Genomic DNA, 23,073 nt, shown 5'->3' on the forward strand with positions numbered 1-23,073 from the left:
ATTTTCCTCAAGCTCTTCATTTTCTTTGTTTGTTTTATTAGAGGTATACAACAATTTTTTCATGTGTGGAAAGTTACATCTTCGATAAGAAATATTGTTTTTTTTTTTTTTTTTTTTTTTTTTATAAAGAAGGTATGTCACATTTTTTTTTTAATTCCGTGCTTTTGTATTTTCTCTCCTTCATTGATCCTTCCCTCCCTTGTATTTCCATTTTCCACTACTCTTTTTCTCCATATGTTTTTCTATAACCAAACAAAGGAAAACTCTTTTCACAATCATGTTTTCCATCAAAAACTATTATCTTTTAAAAATGATTTTGCATGAATTTTATTTTCTATTAAAATAAACGAAACCTTAAATCATGATTTTAATAGCTCAAATAAGTTAAAAAATGTCCATTTTCCCAGTCAACTGCCATACTATAAGGTCATCCTTATAGTCTTAGGACTTTTCCTCATTCTAGATGTTAATTCGTGGCTGGCAATAGATACATACCGTATGAATTAGTTTTGCTTACCTTCTTGAAAAACTTGGATATTGGTTGATTGAACATATAACCAATAAAAATTAGAAAATATTTTGGAATAATATGCCCTTTTGTAAAAATATCTATCAATTTTTTTTTGAATATTTTGTTAAGTTAAATTTAGATAATAATTGATAAAGTTTGTTGTAAAAATAAAGTCAAGGAAAAATTAGTTCGGAGAAAGGGCAAGCGATTTCGAGATACAAATTTGTCATCTACAATTAACTCATTAGCATCTTAGTGAACAATTGAACTCAATTCAAAACATCAAAAATATGAAATGACAAAATATGCGTAATGACTGAGATTGTGGTCAAAACTTCCTAGCTACCACCAAATATACACTTAAAATGAGATTATATAGAAGAACAGCCAAGTTTATTACATCAATTCTAAGATATACATACAGAATTGAACCCCCTTCAGGGAGTTATACTCGTCGCTGCAGTTGGATCAATCATAATAATGCACACGAGTAAATATTTCACGGACCTTTCCCCCTCGCTTTTGATTCCAAAGAGCATCCCCCAATTCTCTTTTTCACTCTTTCTCCAGTTCTACGACAAAGTCCAGAGAAAAAAAATTTCTCCCAATTCTCTTAATATAGGTGTTAAAAAAAGGCTGTTAGTTTTTTTTGAAAAAATAAACAAAATAAAGACCTACTGCTAAATTACATGATGTATGGCAAACTATATGGCCGTGATATATTGCATACAACAGCATTCTATTTCTACAGGAGAAGAGAAGTAGAGAACTGCTTTGGCTTTTTATTTAAGGTACACAGCCCTGTCTTCTTGCTCACCCCATTTTCTTTCACCGTTCTTTCTTTTACTTTTTCGTCCATAAGATTCATGCAATTTACTCATTGTTCTCATCATCACGGTGCTGATCACTCCAATTTTGGAAGGATTAATCATTCGGGAGTCACTTACTGCTTTAGAAACCAAATGGTGACTTTTTCCGGCTTCCACCTTCTCCATACTGATCATTCCACTTTCGCAATTCATTCATGCTAGCTGCATCATAAGCAACTGAAGGTCCTACCTGCAATGTACAAAATGATCAAGCAATGATAAACTTTGTCAGAAAATTTCAACTCGACTAATAACAAGCAAGTGAAAAATATGACCGCTAGATAAAATTACTTAATTTAGTTTGTAATGGATTAGTGAGTTAGGTAAACACAATTCTTTCCTATTCCCCAAAGGGTGATAGTTTTTGGATTGTAGGGGAATTAGCATAGGTAAACAGTTCCCTCTCCGCCATACACAAATCTCAGAGCCTTTATATAATACTATTTCATACTAGTAACAAGCCATCGTGTGTTCATGTGCAAGAAAGATATAGAGATTTCTTCAATGCATTAGATATAAAGGATTGCTTTTTTCTTTTATAGCTGAAGTGAATAATTCCCTTTCTCCACCTCTGACTATAAACAGAAAGCAAGAGAAACTGGATGGATAGATGAATGAAAACAAGGACATATTCTCTTAAAATGACAAAAGGCTGGTAATAGGGACACCACTCGAATTAAAGCCTCCTCAAGGCTTTCTAACTAGTTTATATGGAACACATAAGTTGTTTTTGAGAATTTTTAGGATAAAAATTTCTATTAAAAAAAATTCTCTAATAAGGGGGTATATTGAGAATGAAAATTCCTATAAAAATCCAATCTCTGACTTAGCACAACTTTAGAAAATTTTCAGGTTGTGAAGATAATTTCTCCACTGGCCCTTATAATACATCCTTTCGCTTTACACTTCGAGATAAACATGTTCTGGATTGCATTAACTGTGATAGGGATTTGCTTGTGTCCCATGGTCTAGTGTAGATAAGTCAAGTGGTGGATCACAATTACTCACCCCTTGTACCAGAATATACTGCACTCTCTACTCCAAAATAATCAACACTATAAGCTTGAAATAAAAAAATCAACTTTATAATTCAATTATTATCAACAATGTATTTCAATGCAACAATAATTGTCATGGAGTTCAAGAGAAGCAGAAGTTATTCGTGTCCAGTGACTAATGCAAAAAGTAGTAAAACAAATTACCTTGGATTTTGATTGAATAAAATCTTCCAAACTAAGTGGACGCAGTATTGAAGATGTAACGTTCTTCTCAACCTGTCAGGAAAAGCAAATGAACGTATTACAGACAGGTAAATGACCACGCTACTAGTACACATAACCTTTACATAATAAGGCACATAACCCATCCTTTCACATATTTTAATGACAACTCCACAACCCCAAAAAGGAATTCTTCAGAATTGCCAGTAAACTAAAGTTTACAGTAAGAACAACTCACATGAAAAACATGCATGAGAGCAAGAAGAAAACACAAAAAAATTTAATACTTTTTGTTTGCCATTGAACTAGCTCTTTGCTCACATGCTATCACAGATCAGGCTGAATTACTGCTTCAGCGTGATTGAATATAAGTTGTTTGCTGAGAGATTTACATTAGACATGTACCTTGTTTTCTTGTTCCAACAGTTCTTGGACAGGTCTATATGCTGCAGCAATGCAGAGGTTCTGCAGAACAAAGTAGATTTATGTTAGAAGCTCACAGCATGTAGGATAATGCCAAAGAAAATGAGATCAAGAAAAATCAGAATACCTTCAAATCACTCCCGGAATATCCTTCTGTCACATTTGCAAGCTTATCAAATTGGAAATTTGGCTCAATGTTCTCTTGAGCAAGAAATATTTTCAAAATCTTCATTCTATTTTCTACATCTGGAAGGTCCACATATATCCTGCACGATAAAAAGATATATCATGATTCTAAAGCAACTGCTTTCAGTTAAGCACATATAATTGCTCTTTTCAGAGCTTCCAAAATTCAAACAACCAACCAATTAAAGGGGCTAAGAAAAAGTATAGAGAAATATCCAGTAGACATTGACGAATACCAAAAGCAGGAACCAGAGCAAACCAGGAAAATATAAAATTACAGTGCCTCAGGTTTACAGCATAAAATGATCTTGTAGTCTCAAACCAGTAGATTTTAGAAAGAAATTAAATTAAGAGAGGTAACTTAGTTGGCACTGGGCAGAGAAGCAGCCAGGCAATGAGCAAAAATAGTCTTACCTTCTCGGCAAACGACGAATGACAGCATCATCAAGGTCAAATGGGCGATTGGTTGCACCAAGGATGAGAATTCTTTGACTATCCTTTGTCCTCAACCCATCCCAAGCAGCCATAAATTCATTACGCATTCTTCTAGTTGCTTCATGTTCAAAGGACCCACCACGAGCACCAAGCAAACTGTCCACCTACATGAATAGAAAAGGCCTCTTCTTTACTACACGGAGCTCAGACCACACTGTCAACCGCAAGCAGCATGCAACACTCCCATTCAAATAGCTACTTTCCATGGGGAACAAGCTTACTTAAACATGTCTATTCTTAGTATTAAGAATACCAGAAAAAAGATGCATCTATAATGGCAACATATGATATTAAATTACATTGTAATCAAGTCAGATGCTAGTTTCTGAAGATAAAAGAATATTTTTTCAATTAAATAGCAGCCATACTTCAGCACTCAATACAAGCATTCTGATAACATATATTACCTCATCAACAAATATTATGACTGGTGCCAGCTTACTAGCAAAGGAAAAAAGAGCCTTAGTAAGCTTTTCAGCATCTCCAAACCACTGCCATAAGTAAATTGAAATGATCAGACAAATATTGAGATAAAAATCATAAAGAAAATAAAATATCCAGTTTGGATACAAGTCTGACAAGATCAAGTGAGGTCAAGATTTAAAGCCTCATCAGCCACCCATAACAAGCAAAGACACCATGCATTCAAGAAATCAGAACTTTTCAGAGGACATGTCAGTAAAAACAGGAAAAATATAGTTTGCTATAAAAAGCGTATAGTTCTACTAGTACTTTTTTCAATTTCAGCACGAAGCTCATACATTAGTACTGTAGTACACAACATCATTATGTCCATATCAAGTACATTTCGAAACAAGAGCTATAAAGTGTAAAGACAGTTATTTGACCAAACAATTCCAAACTCAGGTGGAAAGACTACAACTACAACGCTCATGATCACTGCAGATGTTATAAGTCTGACATTGACCAGAAAAAAAGATATTCTTTATTTTTCTCCATTAGAAACTAACAAATGCAACCCCATATTTGGTGACAAATGATTAACAAGAATATTAAACAAACAAAGATGATACAGCAGTGTTAGCTAGACAAAAAGGCAGCTTTTGAAGAACAATTTTCTAATAAAGGGTGAGATATCTCTGTGTTTTAATTTGTGTCAATTCTGAGGAAATCTAGACTCTAGTTGTATTCTACATTACTCTTTTTATAATTGTCTTATATCTATTCGAAAAAATAGTAACATTGGCAGAAGGGGGGAATTGAGGCTGCCAGCAAATGAAAATTTGTCAGGCCCTGTTCTCTTCACTTGAATTTTGTGAATTAAAGCTTTTTTTTTTTTTTTTTTTTTGGTGTTTAGAGAGCCACAAGGACGGGGGTGAGAATTGATCCCAAGATCTCTTGAAACCGGGGAGTAAGCTTTAACCACTTGAGGTGTCCTTCACTCTCGTGAATTAAAACTATTTTATAAACAAGTAAATCATTTTAACAGAAATTAATTTTTTTTTTCCTAAACTTAAATTATTTTTTACTAAAAACTTGTTTTATTGATTTGTGAATTTAACTTATTTTTGCAAAACATAACACATTGTTACTAAACTTAAATTACTCTTCTTAAGATTATTAGAATAAGGTGAAGAGAACAAGGCCTCAGTCTACAAACGCAAGAAGCATGATACTTTAGAATATTGGAAACAAAACATATAAACAAGACTACAAATTGCATGCAGATGTGCTGTAAGAGAACAAGATAATGACGCAAGAAAAAGTCTATAAATAAAGATTACAAAAGTCAGCACAGATGTGCTGTTCATACCTTTGATGTTAAAGTTGAACCCGTAACGCTAATGAAATTTGCCCCTGCTTCAGTTGCAAGTGCTTTGGCAAGAAGAGTTTTACCAGTTCCCGGAGGTCCAAACAGCAAAATACCCTTGCAAGGCTGTTAAGAGCCTCAGACTATTAATAGATGCATGTAATATTTTAACAAAAATTAAACTTAATGAGTATTTGATGCAAAGTAGTACCCGCAGCAAATTTCCACGAGAGAAAAGTTCTGGCCGTCTCATAGGAAGAATAACCAATTCATTCAGTGCCTTCTTCACATCTTCAAGAGCACCAATATCATCAAATTGAACACCTACTTCACCAGGGGGAACTACTGCTGTAATAAAGTTACTCTCATACTCATCCTTCGCAAGATTCTGCAAGATCAGACAAATTTAAACAAATGAAGCTATAACAGAGAGAATCATCAAATCGCATGTTAACCCCAAATGCATACCTTTAGATTTTGTGAAGGCTTTTTTGTAATAGACTCCTGCTCCTTTAACCTTGAAATTGCAACCTCCAAGCTATACGCAAAACACCAAACAGAGATTGCAAAAACAAAGTCAGATATGTGCAGCATAAGTCTGTCAAATTAACATGAAGAAATAATACACTACATACCTTTCACGAGGCAAAGTGAGTCTTTCTCCCTTGACGGAAGGAATAAGGCAAGATGCTAAGTAATGATTTTTGGCCCAGCCAACAACCTTCTCGGCCTCTGTGGATAGAGTTAGAGGAAGCAGTAGGTCAAAAAAGGCACAGGAGAAGGAAAAACTTGATAAAGCACCAGAGCAGAAATAATTTTGTGGAAATATGTGATGGATCATACGGGCCAGCCCATTAACCGTCCTATGCAAGTCTACAAGCGAAGGTCCAAGAGCAACAAGTCACAAGCACAAGTCAATGTATGTTCCATAGTCAAGGAAAGTCAAGTCGCGGCTACCGAAGCACAAGGTCAGCAGCAGCAAGGGACTTGAAGAGGTTTGAGTCAACACTAACACTAGCAACAAAGAACTAGTGACAAAAGTAATTAAGAAGAAGAGAAGGAAAGGAAAACAATCTTGGTATTGTAATGTTAATTCATGTTGTTCTAAATTAGCTAAGTTCACATGTTAAGCTTCAAGGTCATTGTGACCATCTTAGTATAAGAGTAGTAATTGTAATAGGAGCAAACTATCCAGAAATTGAGTGTTAACCATTTGGTGAGAGTAGTAGCCTCAAGCTACTTGGTGAGATTGATAGCCTCAAGCTATTGTTTGTATCTCCTTTATCCATTAGTAATCAAGAATCAAACTTCCTTCTCTTAATTTATTGTTCAAATTATAGTAGCCGTAAGTAGTCCATAACAAATTGGTATCAGAGCAGGCGGTCTTGCGGGCTGCCTGAGATCGGAACCACCGGTCCGACCACCGCAATCAATTTTAAAAAAAAAAGAAAGAGAGAGAAAATGGTACAATCAGCTAGCCAGAGGTGTGACGCCGTCGAGGATAAGCTAGCGACGATTGAAGAACGGCTGAATGTTCAGGAGGAAAACATGAAGAAAGCCATAGAAGAAGCCGTTAGAAAACTCGACAGTCAACTTGACCTTTTTCGCACGCAACACAACCAGGAAAAGGAACAAGATAGGGCGAACCAACTGAAATTCCAGGAGGAATTGCACGCGATAGTGGCGGCTATACCACACCCTCGAAATTTCAACGAAGAAGAAGCAGAGTGCTCGCAATCCAGAGAGAATCGGTGGAGGGAACAAAACTTGGGTCAAGGCGCTGGAGGAAGGGAAAATCAGTGGCGGCACCGGAAGCTGGAGATGCCGGTGTTCGAGGGGACCGACCCCGATAATTGGATTTTAAGGGCGGAGATGTTTTTTGATTTTTACCGTTTGGAGGCTAGAGAGAAGATGGAAGCGGCGGTGGTAGCCATGGATGGTCCGGCACTCAAGTGGTCTCAATGGGAGCAAAAGCGGCGGCCGTTAATAGGGTGGACGGATCTCAAGAATCGGATACTCAGTGAGTTTCGACCCTCCCATTCCGGCACCCTCTACGAGCAGTGGCTCGCCTTGGAACACGTGGGGACGGTAGAGGAGTACCGGAGGCGGTACATCGAGTTGGCGGCGCCACTCGCCGGACTTTCGGAGGACCTTATGCTGGGTCAATTCATTAATGGATTGAAGGAAAACCTCAAGTGGAGCTGAGGATGTTGAATCCAACGACCTTAGAGAAGGCCATGGAATTAGCAGCCAGAATTGAAGAAAAAAATAGAGTGTGTTTTGGGCAGAAGGGAGGGATTGGGCCAAGTCGGGTTGGGCCGGCCCAAACCAGTCATCAACAATTCAACAACAACAGCAGCTTCAGAGGTAGTGGGCTGGGCTTAGTCCAAACATATGGGCTGCCCCATCACAATACCCCAGCAAAATCGTGGACTAAGGGATCAGAATCTCAAGGGTCCATCAACATGGCCGGAACAGTACCACGCACCACGACCAGCTCCGCGAGCGGTTCGCGGTCGTCAACATTGACCCGACGTTTGACTGACGCTGAAATTCAAGAACGGAGAAGACTGCCAAATAGGTATCTTTTCTTACATCAGTAACATGGTGACCCATCATTTTGCCACCAACACATAAAAAGACACTATTATAACAAGATATAACAAGATAACCCTAGTAACTTTCCCGTTTACAATGATACAATACCTCCCCACATTATTTTTAAAATTGGCAACACTTTGACCGACACAGAATTATAGGTGGTTGAGTTGGACTTGTTAAAGTATAGTGTATGCAGGGTTTGTTGGGGGAATTAAAAACTACAAAAATGAGAGTGCGCTAATAGGATTTTTTTTTTTTCTTCAGCGGATGTGAGGTGAGAGAAATAATAATTAAGTATGAGAGAGGTAAGAGTTGGGGACCGTGAGAGGAGAAGGATATAATAAAACAGTATGGATTATCTCCATTACGGGAAGTGTTGCATAAAAATATAGACGCAGTATTACAACAAACCCCTGTGTAAACTCACTTAGCCCCTCCACAAAATAGATTAAATTAAGAAGTAATCATAATTTTAAACTTCACCAATTATGTTTTAAATAGATTGAAGCTCAGGTAAATAGTAAGCAGAGACCAGCACTATTATACCACAACAATCATCTTGGGTACTTACTTTTTTTTGTCAAGACCACACCATCAGTGCCAACCTGCAGTAACTCCAAACAAGAAAGCTCGTGTTCTTCAAGAACCTGCATTACATCATAACTTCATAAGAGTGAATCCATAGAAATCATTTGTTGACAACAAAGCTCCAAGGCCAAAAATAACTATATAGTATGAATAGAAGTTGCAGATACTCAAATAAAGAAATTTCCTTGTCTCCAAAAACAATGACTGGGAATTTCTTTCTCCCCATCCCAGACATTACCTTTAGCCCAATGCCTAGTTTTACAAAGGAAAGGTAGTGACATAAAATCAAATTGAAAGCCAACAAAAACAATAAGACCAGAGTGGATCCCATGCCAAGCAAAATCTAAAGGTCAACATATACTCAGCCTTACACCTGAGTAGCTGAATATATCCCTGTATTAATATGACAAAGGTATGCAATACCTTATGTAGTTCATTCAGATTGCTGCGTGAAATTACTATTCTTCTATCTTCTTCAAGTTGTTTATTGAAAGTCCGAAGTAGCTCTTCCTCCTGATAGCAGCATGAAGAGAGAAGACAATCAAAATAATTGATAACATATTCAAGACCTTTAAATATAAAAGCAGTATGGACTTTAGGTATGACAATAAAATACTTTCACAGATAAAATCTGTTACACCAAAATATATATTACAAGGGGCAACGAAATTTCAGCAAGCTGATATGACATGATTCCACTGAATGGAATAAAATCAAGGCCCTTCATTTACAAGGTCGTTTCTTAAGAATTTCAACATGCAAATTTGCGAATAATGCCAGTAGCATGTACTTTTCACATCACACCATGAGATCTGGTATAGACCTTAATGTGCTGTTACCGCAAACCATTATAAAACCATGGTACAAGTTAACATAATTAAAATTCACATACATGAGATCTTAAAACTCATTTTTTTTTTTTTTTTTTTGTTAACAATAATACATAGCTGCTTTGATATAGACTTAAAAATACTTTTCATATTTTAACAGATTTAAATTCTTAAATCACAATCATCAAAGAATCGAACAAAGGTTTACGTACTCCTGAGTGACCGCATTCTTAACCAAAAAAAAGGTGTACCAAAGAAAGCTGAAAAAAAGCTCAAGAGGACTAAGATGCACACAAATGGTGTCCAACAAAACAAGTTGATAAAAGAAAAGACATCCAGTAGATACATTTATTGAAAGCCATCATTTTAGATCTATTATAACGATGAATTGCATATGATTAAAGGAAACTTTTGAAAGGGATATTGATTAAAAAGGAAGCCACAGCAATTTAATTCCAAAATGCATAGTATTAGCAGTTACTTGACCAAAACTTCAAGAATCAAACGCAAATCGCAATTTAAACCCCAAATCATAAATTAAAAATCATAAACAATCCAAATTCAACAGAATCAGAACGCAAACAAATACGATCAGAATAATAACCTTTGGTGGATGTATACACATGACATTTGTAAAAAGCTTATATATATCATTGTCATCAGATCTCTTTGTTGCTTTAAGTCCCTCTGTCAGTCTTCTTAAAGGAAGTGGCTGGCAAATTGAGAAGAAATTGGAATGGAGTTAGATGCAAAACAATAAGTAATGACAGAAGACAAAAGTTAATTTTGAATTACATCATTAATAAGGAAAACTAACATCATTCCAGAAACACCAAGACGTTCTGTTAAAAACTCATTATATCTTAATACACAAAATCAACTAAAAATTTAATTAATAATTACAGATATAAATGGTAGAATTAATGAATTGGCAATCTTTTTGTATTCTTTGGAATAATCAAATAAATTCACAGAAGACAAAAACTTCAACAAGATGAAACATATGTTACAAATGACCACTTTGAGCAACTCAAAAGCTATCAACTCCTCCATAATTTCTTCCCTCAAATCTTACTAATAGTATCAGAAAAGGATTTAAAGTTATGAGTTTCAATATATCTACCATAACATGTTTATACGAATTACCAACAGAGGAAAAACTCCTCTCATTGAAATCAAAAGTTGCACATAAAAATAAAAATCAAGATATGCATGCAAACAGCCAATCTAGTGATGGAACCCTTTTTCTTCGTCCACAAACAATCGAGCAACTCAAACAATTGATGTATGTGAGACATGCAATATATAAACCATCATATCACCATTCACCAAGGTTCTAAACAGAACTGTCACAAATTCACAATGACACCCAGTTGGAAGTAAAATAAACCAAAAAAAAAAGATAATGTCAGGAAAAGAACAGAAAGAAAGAAGAGAAAGAAAGAGAGAGAAGTTAGATACTTTAAAAACAAAAATAGTCAATATTATGATGCTAAATTGCTAATTGTTAAGAAAAGATGTGAAGCATTACCAGCTTTGCAAGGCGGCCGAAATTCGGGAGTAGCATTGTCTGCAAAACGACAATTAAAAATAAATTTTAGCAATAATCAGTTGCTTGCATGCATCATACATATGTAATTGGGGGGACCGGGGGTGGGGGGAGGGGAAATAAAAATAAAATTATCAAAAGATGTTAATTATTCTAATTGGACTTTCAGCACAATCTTCAGACAAAACCTTAGCAAAAAAATCTAAACTTCAAAAAATTCTCAAAAGATTTGCTTTTCATTAGCACATACTCCTTTGCTTTCTCCATTAGTCTTCCTACTTTCCATTTAGGCGTGTTCCCTCGTTAACCAATGTCTTTAAGCAACTAACTCTTTCCTACCCAAAAAAGGGACCCACTTTGCATTAGATATTTAAAACCCTGCTTTCCTAGGTATCTGTTGTTACAGTAAAAGTTGAGTGGCAAATCTTCAAACAGGTTAGCTGAATCCTCGCCAGTAAGACCAAAGCTTTACATAATTATCAAGTTCAAAATTGAATATGACGTAATATTTCTAGACAAACTAGTTGTAACTGAAGCTATTAGTTGATTTGGTTCTCAGTGTCATAATAATCCACCGATAAGGATTAGAGACCAATAAACTGTGGAGATCTCATGGATGGCTCAGAACATAAACTAGCATATTTGAAACTTACAAATTTTTCTTTCTCCTTGGAACCAGTTTCTACTTTGTTTTGCCCACAAATCAGGACCAATGGCCCTGATAATCGGTCAAACATCTCTCCAACCTTGCTAACAAACTCAGTTCGATTGGACTTGGGAGCTGCACGTGACAACCACAGCGACGAATCGGGAAAATAGACAATGAGAGGTTGCTGTGACTGTAATACCTGAAAAGACATAGGCATAGTCAGGCTAAAAGAACGCTCGTGACATAAATTAAGAATTCAGAAGAAACATCAGGATTCCTCATATGCAAATTTTATTTTATACAGGTAGTCCCTAGTCTTGGATCCATAACATACTTCACACAAAGATTCCATAGCAATATAACAGTCCTCGGCCTGAGCATCAAGATCACGCTCAATATCCTTCACTGCAAATAATACAAGGAAACAATTAATTCAAGAACAACATACAATATCTTATAAACACATAGAAAGGAACTCTGAAAACCTATTGTTCTCTCATTCTTCTGCAATTGCAACATAAGGGGGAGGCAAATAGTTTAAGGCGCTCAGGTGATGAGAAAAAATAAAAAGGACGTGATGAGGAGAGGGATAGAGAAAAACCACATGCAAATAGCGTAATGTTCCAACTATAATCATAACAAAACTTCCTAAAATGGAAAGAGTGGTAAAACGAGTGGAGGTAGTAATTGTTTGCATACGACAAAGATATTTAAAAGGAGGTTTTGGGGGGGGGGGGGGGGGGTGTGAGGCGTTATGCATTTTATACAAACTAATCAAAACTTAAACAAACCCCAAAGTTTAAACCACTGGTAAAGCACCAAAAAAATGTCAAACAGAAAAACAGCAAAATACATAACATGTATACATCAACTGTCTAAAAAATAACCAGTAGAGATCTGATGAAAGCGTTAAACCAATAAACTGTGAAAATATGGGAGGAACTCAACAAGTTTGAAATTTTTACATCATGCCCCAATTACAGCATTTTATAAATAGATAAAAATCATCAACAAGATGCAGGGGAAAAAAAAAACAACATTCAAAACTATAGCTATCAAAATTCTATAGATCAGCAGTACAAGTGATGAGAAAGGGAGAAAACAACTCATGGATCAATAATCAATGTGAAAAGATGACAAGAAAATTGTTCTGAATACCGCAACCCCTAATAAACCCAACCCAGAACCCACTCCTGGCCGTACATAATGTAACATATGAGACTTTCATCCTATCAAATTTAGCTGATGTATAGAGCATCATCTCTCTCTTTTTCACCGTTTCACATAGTTTTCTTACTATACCCCCGTGAAATTCATCTACATCTCCAATGAAATATTCTTACTATACCCTGATCAGATGGGGTGAAAATTATTTCTGTAAAATTTCAAACACTATGTACTATACTTCATTTGTTTCGGATTTTACATGTATATTAAAATGATAAAGTTAGAAAAAGTAAACTTAACAACAACCAGGGTACCTCCTACAGTATTATTTTAGGCGGCCAATTTTTCACAAAGATGAGCAAGTAGAAGCAAATTTTTATCATAAACAAAGACATTCTACAACTTAGTCCAAGAGTGAAATTTTGAGTGCCAATTACAGCATCTGAATTCTGATACAAGAATGAACCTAACAAAGATCCCAAGGCCCAGGCCCAAAGAGAGCCTCTGGTGTTTCGGTTCGGCAGTATAATGTAAAAGATTTTCGATAGACCAAACCATTCATCCTGCTCGATACTTTGAAAACCTGCGATCTTGACCAAATCAAAGGATCCAACCCCGAGTTGCCCCGCATTGAGCATTATGTCCCATGTTTCACTCAAAAGTCACTTGCTATCATGAGATATAGCAAAGATTCCATAAGTCTCCCTAATAACAGCTCTACGAATCTAATAATATACTTAAACTACTCTAATAGCATACAATTATTATAAATAAATAAAAAATCAGAAATTTAAAATATTATCTGCATCACAACACGGCCTAGTGGTCAAGCATTTCCTTTCTCGTAACACCATGACCATTCCCATGATCAAGACCAAAACCGCATTATCAAACCATAGCTACAGTCCAGAGTAAACGAGTACATATACATCTATTATTATATGCTACAGATTCAAGCAGGCATAAACAAGATGACTGTTTTGCCAAGCTTCATTGTCAATCAATGGATCAATCATTAGTGTTCATCATCTAAAAAAAGTCGGAAATGACAATAATTGTCTGCTCAACCAATGAAAAATAGGATAAACAATATCACTCAAAAAAATGAAGCTTGATTAGTATAAGGAATTACCAGGAATCCAATAAATTGGAGGTTTTACATCTTGCTCTGCGTTACCATCTTTTTCCCCCCTGTCCAAAATGACAGCTACACGGTCTTTTTCAACTTCGTATACCTCGCCACGCTGTCCAGTTGGTATCTCTCTGCAAATGTGGCCAACTCAGACATAATAAAATCCACGAAATACTCCTAAAAAAACAATAATAACCTTCACCCACCCCCCACCTCCACCCCCCAACACACACACACACACAGAGTGAATAAAAAGAGAATTTAAGATAAACCATATATGTGGGAGAGGGATTTTATTTTTTAAAAAAAATAGTCAAACAAGCTCTAAGATTGCAAGAAATCATCTCGCTCTACATATGCACTAAATAAAGACCTGAAAATGCAGAAGCAAAGACTTCTTCATATGCATGAGTTTAAGAGCTTGAATGACTAAAGTGATAAGAGTAAACTACTTTATTTCTTCAAGCAGGATATAACAGACTGTTATTCATTCAAGAAAATACACCAAAGACCACAATCCGACAATGCATGCCAAGCAAATTGAGAAATGCTAGAAACCGATACACATCAAACCAACAACACATATTTGCCTCAACCCTCTCCTACAAAGAAACTAACTGTTGATATAGATCATTCATTTTCCAGCTAAATCACTCACTAAATAGCAAAGAAAGACATCAGACACAATATCCTATTCCCAATAGACCTTCTAACTTAATTATAATAAATCTGCAAAATATATGATAAACCAACCCACCTTATCAAGTCTACATATTCAGCTTTTCCCCAATAAGTAGCCCTTTTACAATGCAAGAAACTTAGGCAATGCAATAGCCTAGTGCATACTATTGATCAATCTCATTGGCCTAACATCCATAACCTCGACTAGGCATCAAAGTTAAAAAAGTAAAGCAGCTTAAGTTTTTATTGCAAAAAAACCTGATTCTAGTATAACTTCTCAAAGCCGTTCAAAGTGTTTCACAATTAGGATCCCAAAAGCCTTGACACTCCAAATGGCATCCCAACTCAAGGGCCTATTCAACTAACCTGTATCAGCACAAGGTTTCACAGCCTGCTTTAACAAGCTCCACAATATAGGGCCTGATTGGAAAAGGAAATCTAACAACAGTAACCTCTTGATCTCTTAAAACAACATATCCTCCAACCTCAAGCTCCTCCTGAAACTCCTCCAAACAATAACCTCAAAATACAACTTTAATTCTTTTCACATCGACTCCTCCCACTAAAAACCCCTTCTAAAACTCCTCCAATTAGTGACCTCACTTTTCACATCTTCTTGACTCCTCCAATCCTCTAAGATTTCTTACATTGCATACTCCAATTATCCTACTCTTTTCAACCATCAAATCTTCCAATAAATTCTTTAGACCTGCCTGCTTGTACTCTATTTTCCCCATTTAATCTCTCTCTCGACAAAAGTGGCACAATGGTGATTAGAAAAGCCAATCTAAAGAATATCTATGGTGAGTCTAAACAGGACTAAATGCAGCACAACGAAACTAATAAAAAAATCCTCTTGACAAAAAATTCTACAACCTAAACAATCCACAAATAAATTATATCAGAAGAATATATCTTCTTTTTGTGTCAGGTAAAGAAAACAAAACCCTCTAAATGTAACCCTATAAAAGGAAGACACAATATATATGTTTTGCTTAATAATGTACATTACTAATTAAGCATAAAACTACTCATACTACAGTAATAATGCACATTACTAATTTATTGTACAAGATAATATGGGTCATATGATATTATCCAAGCAACATTCAAAACCATTTTACGAGACTATCGCAAGTTTAACTAGACTCAATTGAATTCTTAGAATGCGTGAGTTGCTAAAGTGACTTTTATCACATTGGATCTGCGGATGTTAACCATGTGTTTGCAGGTATTATTTGGGTTCTTTCTCCAACATATAATGGCAACTTACCAACCCACCTGCTACGAATAATAGTATAAGCATTCATCGGCCCATCGGATGTTGGAATCTTCCCCAATAAGATCCTGTGAGCATTGTATATTGTCAATGATTACGGGGGGACAATGCTATCTCTATAGGAGGAGATAGTGGTAAAGGTTTCTCTAGAAGAAATAAAGAAGAAAGAAGAAAAAAATTCTCTTTCTTATTTTACATCAGAAGTGTCAAGGTATTGTCTACCCACTAACCCACGCATAACAAAAGAGATTCTATAACTACCATGATGAAATTTATAAACAAATTACAAATGAAATAGTGCCTATTATGCATTTAAAATCAGCTTGTATAATTCTTCCTGCTATGCCCTCTCTCTTAAAATGCAAAATATAAAAAAATCCCTGAATTAATCTTTAGCGAGGAAATTTTCCAATTCCACACAAAAACAAACAATTGAAAGAAAAATAGTCTTTGATACTGAGGAGTATGAACAAGCATTAGATCATCCCACACATACATAACAAAGGTTTATAAATCAATAGAACAAAAACATGCAGAACAAGCATGATTTTCATTAGTCATCAATAACAAAATAAATCTGAGTTTATACACGCATAGATATAATGTAAATCAGAATAGCACGCTAATTTGACAGAAGAGCACAAATGTGAAAGGTATGCTCGAAAAATTGCAAATGGCAACTCAATGATCAAGGTATGGTGAAGATACACCAAAGAAAATTCTTTCAAAAACAAAACATAAAAGTGGAAAAGTTATGACCTGCTATCTGATTCAACATGCACAGATCGTCCAATGTACTTGATACGGTCGCCTGTAAACAGACAGTATAATATATTAAAATGACATCATATTTACAAATTAACTTCAGAAAAAAAATCAGTATATAAAGGGTAAATGAAGTCCCACAGTTATCGATTGTAACTATATTTTTACGACATATTCATGCAGAAGCACAATACTGGAACTTAAATCTCCAACAAGCAAACACCAGATCATACTCTGGTGTGAGAATACATAAAAGCCACACAAAAAAACTGTTGTCTATAAACAGAAAAGGCTTCCTCAGAAAAGCCTAAAGAATCACACCAAAAGGAAACAAAGCACAATACTCTACACCAAAAATCTTTGCATTTCACCCATACTCCGAAGAATTAACATCTCTCTAATCACAAAGCACAAGAAATAACCAAACAAACATATTGCTCTGATATCTCCCACTTTTATTTCTTCCAAACTCCACATATAGACGTATGACGTGATGGTTGACCACTACGAAGAAAACAAAGGGAACAAATCCAGACCCAGAATGAAGGGCCAGGAGAATAAGTCAACAGTAATCAGAAATATTTAACCAATAAGTTCCAAAGATATGCAGCAAAAGGAGAGATGACTGCCTTTCTTCACAGCCAAAAGGCAATACATCAAGGGATATACACTTCCTAGGTTGCCAAGTATAAATCATGTAGAGCCACCAAAAACAAGATTTGCAATCCAAGAATGTAATTCAGGGACCTTAGATTTCCAATGTGTAAGCAACAAATGAAAAAGGAAATATATATATGGCTTTCTTATATCCATTAATCTTGAAAAAGTCAATAATTATACAACAAAATGATCTTGATGATAGTCTCCAGCATCCCAAACTCCGACTAACTTTGACAACATGTACACCAAATAGAGCATCAAGAATTACAGTCTAGTCAACCAAAACCATATAATACAGAAAATGACCAAGATACTCTATACAAATCACAAATACAAAGAAGAGAAATGAAGAGTTGAAGTAAAGAAAAAATAACAAAGTACCTTTCCTCAGAGGTCGTTGTGACTCATCAGCAGTCAGGTTAACTGACTTGGAGGATTCAGATGCACTTTCACATTCTCCAGATACTCGCTGCAAAATGAGTGACAGAAGAAACAGCCAACTTAAGTCATCATATTAGTTAAAAGCTTGAAGCACACCACTAACTCAGAGGGTAAAAGGAATAATATCAAGTAAAGCACATTTTTGTAGGAATTGCCACTGGAGTCAATTGCATTGCCAAGAAAACTTTAGAATGTGTGCCTAATTGAGTGAGCTATCAGTTTAGTAAACATGCAATTCCTCCATCTCATATTAAAAGTAATACAATTTGACCGGCACATAGTTTTAGGCAATTTAATTGACTTTAATAAAATAAGAATTTAAGTGGGGATGTTAGTATTTAAAAAGTGTAAAAAAAAATAGTGGGGTTAATAGTTTATTGAAAAATAATGAATGTGAGAGGAAAGAAATAATATAAAACAGTATTAGTGGGTTTGGGTGGAGACTATGAGAGAAGAACGATATAATATTAAAATGTAGCTTTTTTTCCAGAAAAAGGAAGTGTAACACTTATTAAAACACAAAGGGAGTAACACACTTCATTTTTCTGCATTAGAAAAATTATAAAATTTTTGATATTTGGAAAATAGATGTTGAGACGAATCCAACAAAACCCGACATTGCTATATTTTTTCTTAGCACTAGATCACAAAACGAAGTCAAAGTAAGTTATGTGAATAGTGCACAAAGTCAAAATGTGTCAACTAAAACGAAACGGAGGAAGTATGCACAAGGTTCAACCCCAAAGTTAAGTCACTTCACAAGGGTATCAACGAAAGAAACATGAGGTGCCTAGAAGGGTAATAAGAATGAAAGTGACATCCAACTCCACAAAATTTAGCATTTAAGTAGGAATGAACTTCCTAAACAAGTGAAAAAAAAAAAAAAAAAAAAAAAAAAAAAAAAAAAAAAAAAAAACTTGCTTGGACGCATGAGTAAATTTTTGGATATGGAGATTAGGCATTTAGGCTAAAGTTGATTTATCCAGAACCTCATATTTCACATAGCTTGGTAGTTAAGACAATAATTGGAAGAATAAAAATAATTTTGAACAGAATATAAGTATTTTATACTTAAAAATAACAAAGTTGCTTGAAACTAGTTATTAAACTTAAATTTGAATTTGAATTTGAATTTATGAAATTTGTTATGTTAGGAAAGCAGTAAAATAGAAAGTAAAATAAATGAGAAAAAAATGCGCCTTAGCTCCAAAGCACCTTGGCACCTCACGCCTTTTGAAACTAAGATCCATCCTCTACCTCTGTTGACCTCAAAATAAATTCACTGAGAGATTGCAGGAGGAAAGAGAGAGATCCATAGATAGAAAGGAGTTGGAGCACATTATATTGTCACTAAGGAAAAAGGACAAGGGAGTAAGAGAGAGAAGTCAAGGATTTGATGGGAATAGAATGGACATGAGGAGGAAATAGGCGAAAGAAACCAAGGGAAGTTCAAGCATATCCTTTGGTGTATTTTGTCAATTTATAAGTTTCGTCAGCAAGTGTGTTATTGAAACTAAAATATATACATATAATGTTAGTGGTACATTACCAAAAATAAAAAAAGTCTTGTACAGAGATTATAGCAAAAGGGTTATACAAACGGTGATGTCCAATTGTCCAGCAACTTTTAAATAGTAAGTTAATAATATGAAACAATAACAATATTATACACAAAGAAAGTCCACCAAAGAGAGTAAATGAAATGATCATTAAGAACCATACCAATAAAAACTCAACATCAATGGAATGCAAGTTCACTGTATATCCAATAAATTCTCCTAGACTTAAGTTTATTGTGAAAAACTCGATCTGTTCTTTCTAGATACATAACCCCAAAATAATTATACCAACACAATTTCCTATCCCCCCCCCCCCCCCCCCAAAAAAAAAAAAAAAAAAAAAAACCAAAGTTATAAGACAATTCACATAATGCAAGGAAAATAAGTACCTATGTCACAATTCCAAAGGCATAAGATACACATCCTGTCATAGGTCAAGTTCAATAACATTAGGCTGCCAAGTCTACATATTATCATCAGAGTTTCCCTAAGTGAGTTGTCCACACAAAGGTTTAAACATTTAGTCAAGCATAACATTTTCAAAAGTATGTGGCTAAAAGAGAAAAATTACACATGGGTCATGGGGAGCTTTCAATGACTACACCTTAACTAATTCAGATAACATACAAGACCCCAACTCACCCAACAGATTAGCCAACCCAATTGATTCCCTCTTTTAGATATTGCATACAAATGACATTATTATTAAAAATATCAGTCTCCTTACAGAAGGATGTCAGAAATAAGGGCAAAATGAAAAGTAAAATGAGGGTAAAAGCACACAAAAATATCTGCTACAATGCTTCCTTGCCAAGGAACCAAACAGTTATCGACTTCACATTAAACATACCTTTTCAAACTCGTCAAGATTGAAAGGCACAAGCTTCTTAAGGGCTTCAGCGGATGCTTGCACATCAGCTTCGTCATCCTCGGAAGCATCTGATTTTGCTTCAGCATTGTTCGCCCACTCTTCCTCATTTTCATCCTCGCCTTCTGACCCAGAAGTGCACTCTTCACTGGATACCACATGTTCATCATCTGAGTCATTTTCTGACACACCATCATCCCCAAAATCCTGCACATTGACACCATCATTAACAACAGAGTCCAGTGTTCACTCTATTTTGAACACTTATATTGCCCACAGAAAATCATTAGTTAGCTTAAAAGCTTACATAAGGAGCAAGAACGCTGCTGTCAAGCACCAATAGTGGAACTTTTAAATCACGAGCAAGCGCTCTAACCAATCTTTCTCGATATAGTTCCGTGCCTAGAAATCATGAAAATATATCACATCAACTACAGATACTTTTTCTATGCAATGCAGTTTCTGTCAAAGGTAATAAACAGTCAATTAAAAACCTGGAACACTTTGTAGCAATATTCTCCCACTTGAAGACGGTAAACGAGAACCATACTCCGAAGTGAATTTCTTGTTGTTCAAGTGTGATGAAGCACAGTCCACCAAAAGGCTTTTCGTATGTTCACTGACAAAAACATAGCTCTAATGAACATGGTATCAAAATAATATGTGTTAAAATTAATACAAGTACAACGGTAGAAGATATTTACTGGACATAATAGGGAAATGTTTCCCAGGAAACAGTGATTTTCTCCCACGGGACAATCCTCCGCATGAATTCATTCTTAAACTTTTCCTGCCTGCTAAGAAAGGGGGACTCTTTCTTTTTATTCTCGATTGCTAGCTTCTCGTTACTCAGCCATTCCTTCTGATCTTGCTCCCCTAAACGAGCATGCTGATCGAATTGCTGTATAGCCTCCTTTACTTCTGTCCGCGGGGCACCATTCTTATCAAAGTCCACCCCATCTTTCACAGATATATGCTCCTCATCTCTAGCATTCCCTCTACCCCCTTCCGAACTGTAAAATCGTAAATGACTGCCCCGCCAAGGCGTATGTAACCTCCCATTCAAAGGCAAAGAATTTCCTACAACAACGGTCGCCCGGCTACATTCTAACATATGTTGCCTCACATAATTACTCCGTACATAAGCATCCCCCACAATAGAACCTCGAAAACTCGAGCATTCACCGGAGTACAATCTAATTGAGTGCTTTAATGACTGATATAAATACTCCCACCTCTGATTTCTACATTTAAATCTTCTTGCAAGCATTGCAACTTCTTTAATCTACCACAAAATTCCTATAAATTCATCAAAATTAAACATATCCTTCATTTCATCAATGAACATAAAAGCAATAACAGCAAAGATTTTCATTTCATGTTAATAATGCATCAAACTTTAAAAAACAATAACAACTTAAATCAATTTAATCAAAATCCAGCTGAAATCTGGTGAAATTCTGCCACAATGCATTGCAAACACTGAAAATGAATAAATTAATTGCATACACAAATTAGAAAAAGACGCTATTACCTTAAAGAACCGATTTTGATACTGCTAGAAACAAATCAAACAAAACTAAAATCAATAATTTAGGGTTTTGGGTAAATTGGAGAAGAATTGAAGATTGAAATTAGGGCTCGTAGATGATAAAATGGCGTTACAACTCGAACGTTCTGTTGGCATGCTCCTGAGCACGTGACTAAAGTATTGGGCTTTGAAATTGCACCGGTCACCTCGACCGTAATCCTTAGTGTCACTGAATCGTACAATTGGGCTGGTTCGCGGTTTTTAAGCAAAAAGGTATCTAGGGATTATACTACGATGTAATCCTCGGTTTTTTTTAGTGTCTCATATTGACTGACATATTTTTTAAATGATATTTGGTCAATAATTTAATTTAATGATAAATATGAATTATAGAGTTTTTTTTTTAGAAAAAAATAACCGGAAGCCGATTATATTAATTTAGGACAAGTTGATATTTAAGATAACTCTTATACATACTCACAAGATTATATTTAATTTTTATTTTTTTTGGAGGAATAACCCAAAACACAAAATGCTTACACCACCAACCGTGGCATAGCCACTCCTACCATATCCTCCCAAAGAAGGTGTTTTATTTCGATCAGAGGAGCATCGAAATAAACCACCCTCACTTCAAGAACAACTTCCAAATTGGCTAGTTTGTCCGCTAGCCTATTATCTTCCCGAAAACAATGAAAAATATTAAAAAAAAGGAACCAAAAGAACTACAAATATTACGACAAAGATCGATGATGTGCACACATTCGCTTCGCAATTGACTTGGCTGAAGGATAGCTTCAACACATGCCTTATTATATACGTAGTATAAAGCACGGGCAAAGTGGTATGTGTAGTGCAATAGTTAAATCATAGATAATATGAAGATAAAATTTGTACAAAATATTTCCTCTTAATCCAAATAAAATTCTCATTTCACCCATTATCAATAAAAACCCCAACTGCTTATTAAGTAGATGAAAGCCTGTGCGATGCACGGTTTATCCATATATAAATCTCAAGAAAATATATTTTAGTATAGATTCTAAGTTTTTTTTTTTTTAATTATTTGATTTATTTTACTATTTAATAATTTTAGACAAAAAAAAAAACACATAATATTTCAATTAAAGTGTTATTGCCTGTTACAAAAGTATATATTTTTTTTAATGTGATTTATAATACGACTTTATTTATTGTTGTTTTGTATTTTATTTGTGGTTTTTATTTATATGACAACTGAATTTAAAAATATGAATAAATTGTAAATATAATATCTTTCAAAAAAAATTTGTAAATAT

At 35.2% G+C, this 23,073-nt stretch overlaps 1 protein-coding gene across 3 annotated transcripts; it reads right to left on the reverse strand.

The window, feature by feature from the left end:
- Window positions 1-866: 866 nt before the first annotated feature.
- On the reverse strand, window positions 867-21,980 carry LOC145589330 (uncharacterized). 3 transcript variants are annotated; one of them, XM_081645858.1, is made up of 25 exons: window positions 21,779-21,980; window positions 20,949-21,529; window positions 20,739-20,863; window positions 20,552-20,646; window positions 20,227-20,451; window positions 17,758-17,845; window positions 16,711-16,762; window positions 15,954-16,019; window positions 13,992-14,122; window positions 12,027-12,097; window positions 11,697-11,891; window positions 11,026-11,064; window positions 10,099-10,206; window positions 9,088-9,177; window positions 8,648-8,723; window positions 6,111-6,207; window positions 5,944-6,013; window positions 5,687-5,863; window positions 5,479-5,601; window positions 4,112-4,195; window positions 3,624-3,808; window positions 3,151-3,289; window positions 3,006-3,065; window positions 2,583-2,654; window positions 867-1,570 (listed from the first exon to the last, which is right to left on the reverse strand). In XM_081645858.1, the coding sequence occupies exons 2-25, from the start codon at window positions 21,512-21,514 to the stop codon at window positions 1,463-1,465; spliced, it is 3,042 nt and encodes a 1,013-aa protein (XP_081501984.1). In that variant the 5' UTR covers window positions 21,515-21,529; window positions 21,779-21,980; the 3' UTR covers window positions 867-1,462. The 3 variants fall into 3 exon arrangements, with proteins under 3 accessions (XP_081501984.1, XP_081501983.1, XP_081501985.1); XM_081645857.1 differs by having other exon boundaries at window positions 20,949-21,543; window positions 21,779-21,979; XM_081645859.1 differs by lacking the exon at window positions 15,954-16,019 and having other exon boundaries at window positions 20,949-21,543; window positions 21,779-21,977.
- Between the last annotated feature and the right edge of the window lie 1,093 nt (window positions 21,981-23,073).

This window comes from Chenopodium album, chromosome 17, assembly GCF_948465745.1.
Source record: "Chenopodium album chromosome 17, dcCheAlbu1.1, whole genome shotgun sequence".
In the NCBI taxonomy this organism is placed as follows: Eukaryota; Viridiplantae; Streptophyta; class Magnoliopsida; order Caryophyllales; family Amaranthaceae; genus Chenopodium; species Chenopodium album.

Coding starts and splice junctions, on each gene's coding strand:
- LOC145589330 (XM_081645858.1), bottom strand. CDS start 21,514: ATGCTTGCAAGAAGATTTAAATGTAGAAATCAGAGGTGGGAGTATTTA. Junction 12,098..13,991: donor TCCAATTTATTGGATTCCTG/GTAATTCCTTAT, acceptor TATTATTTGCAG/TGAAGGATATTGAGCGTGAT. Junction 6,208..8,647: donor TGTGGTCTTGACAAAAAAAA/GTAAGTACCCAA, acceptor CTCTATCCACAG/AGGCCGAGAAGGTTGTTGGC.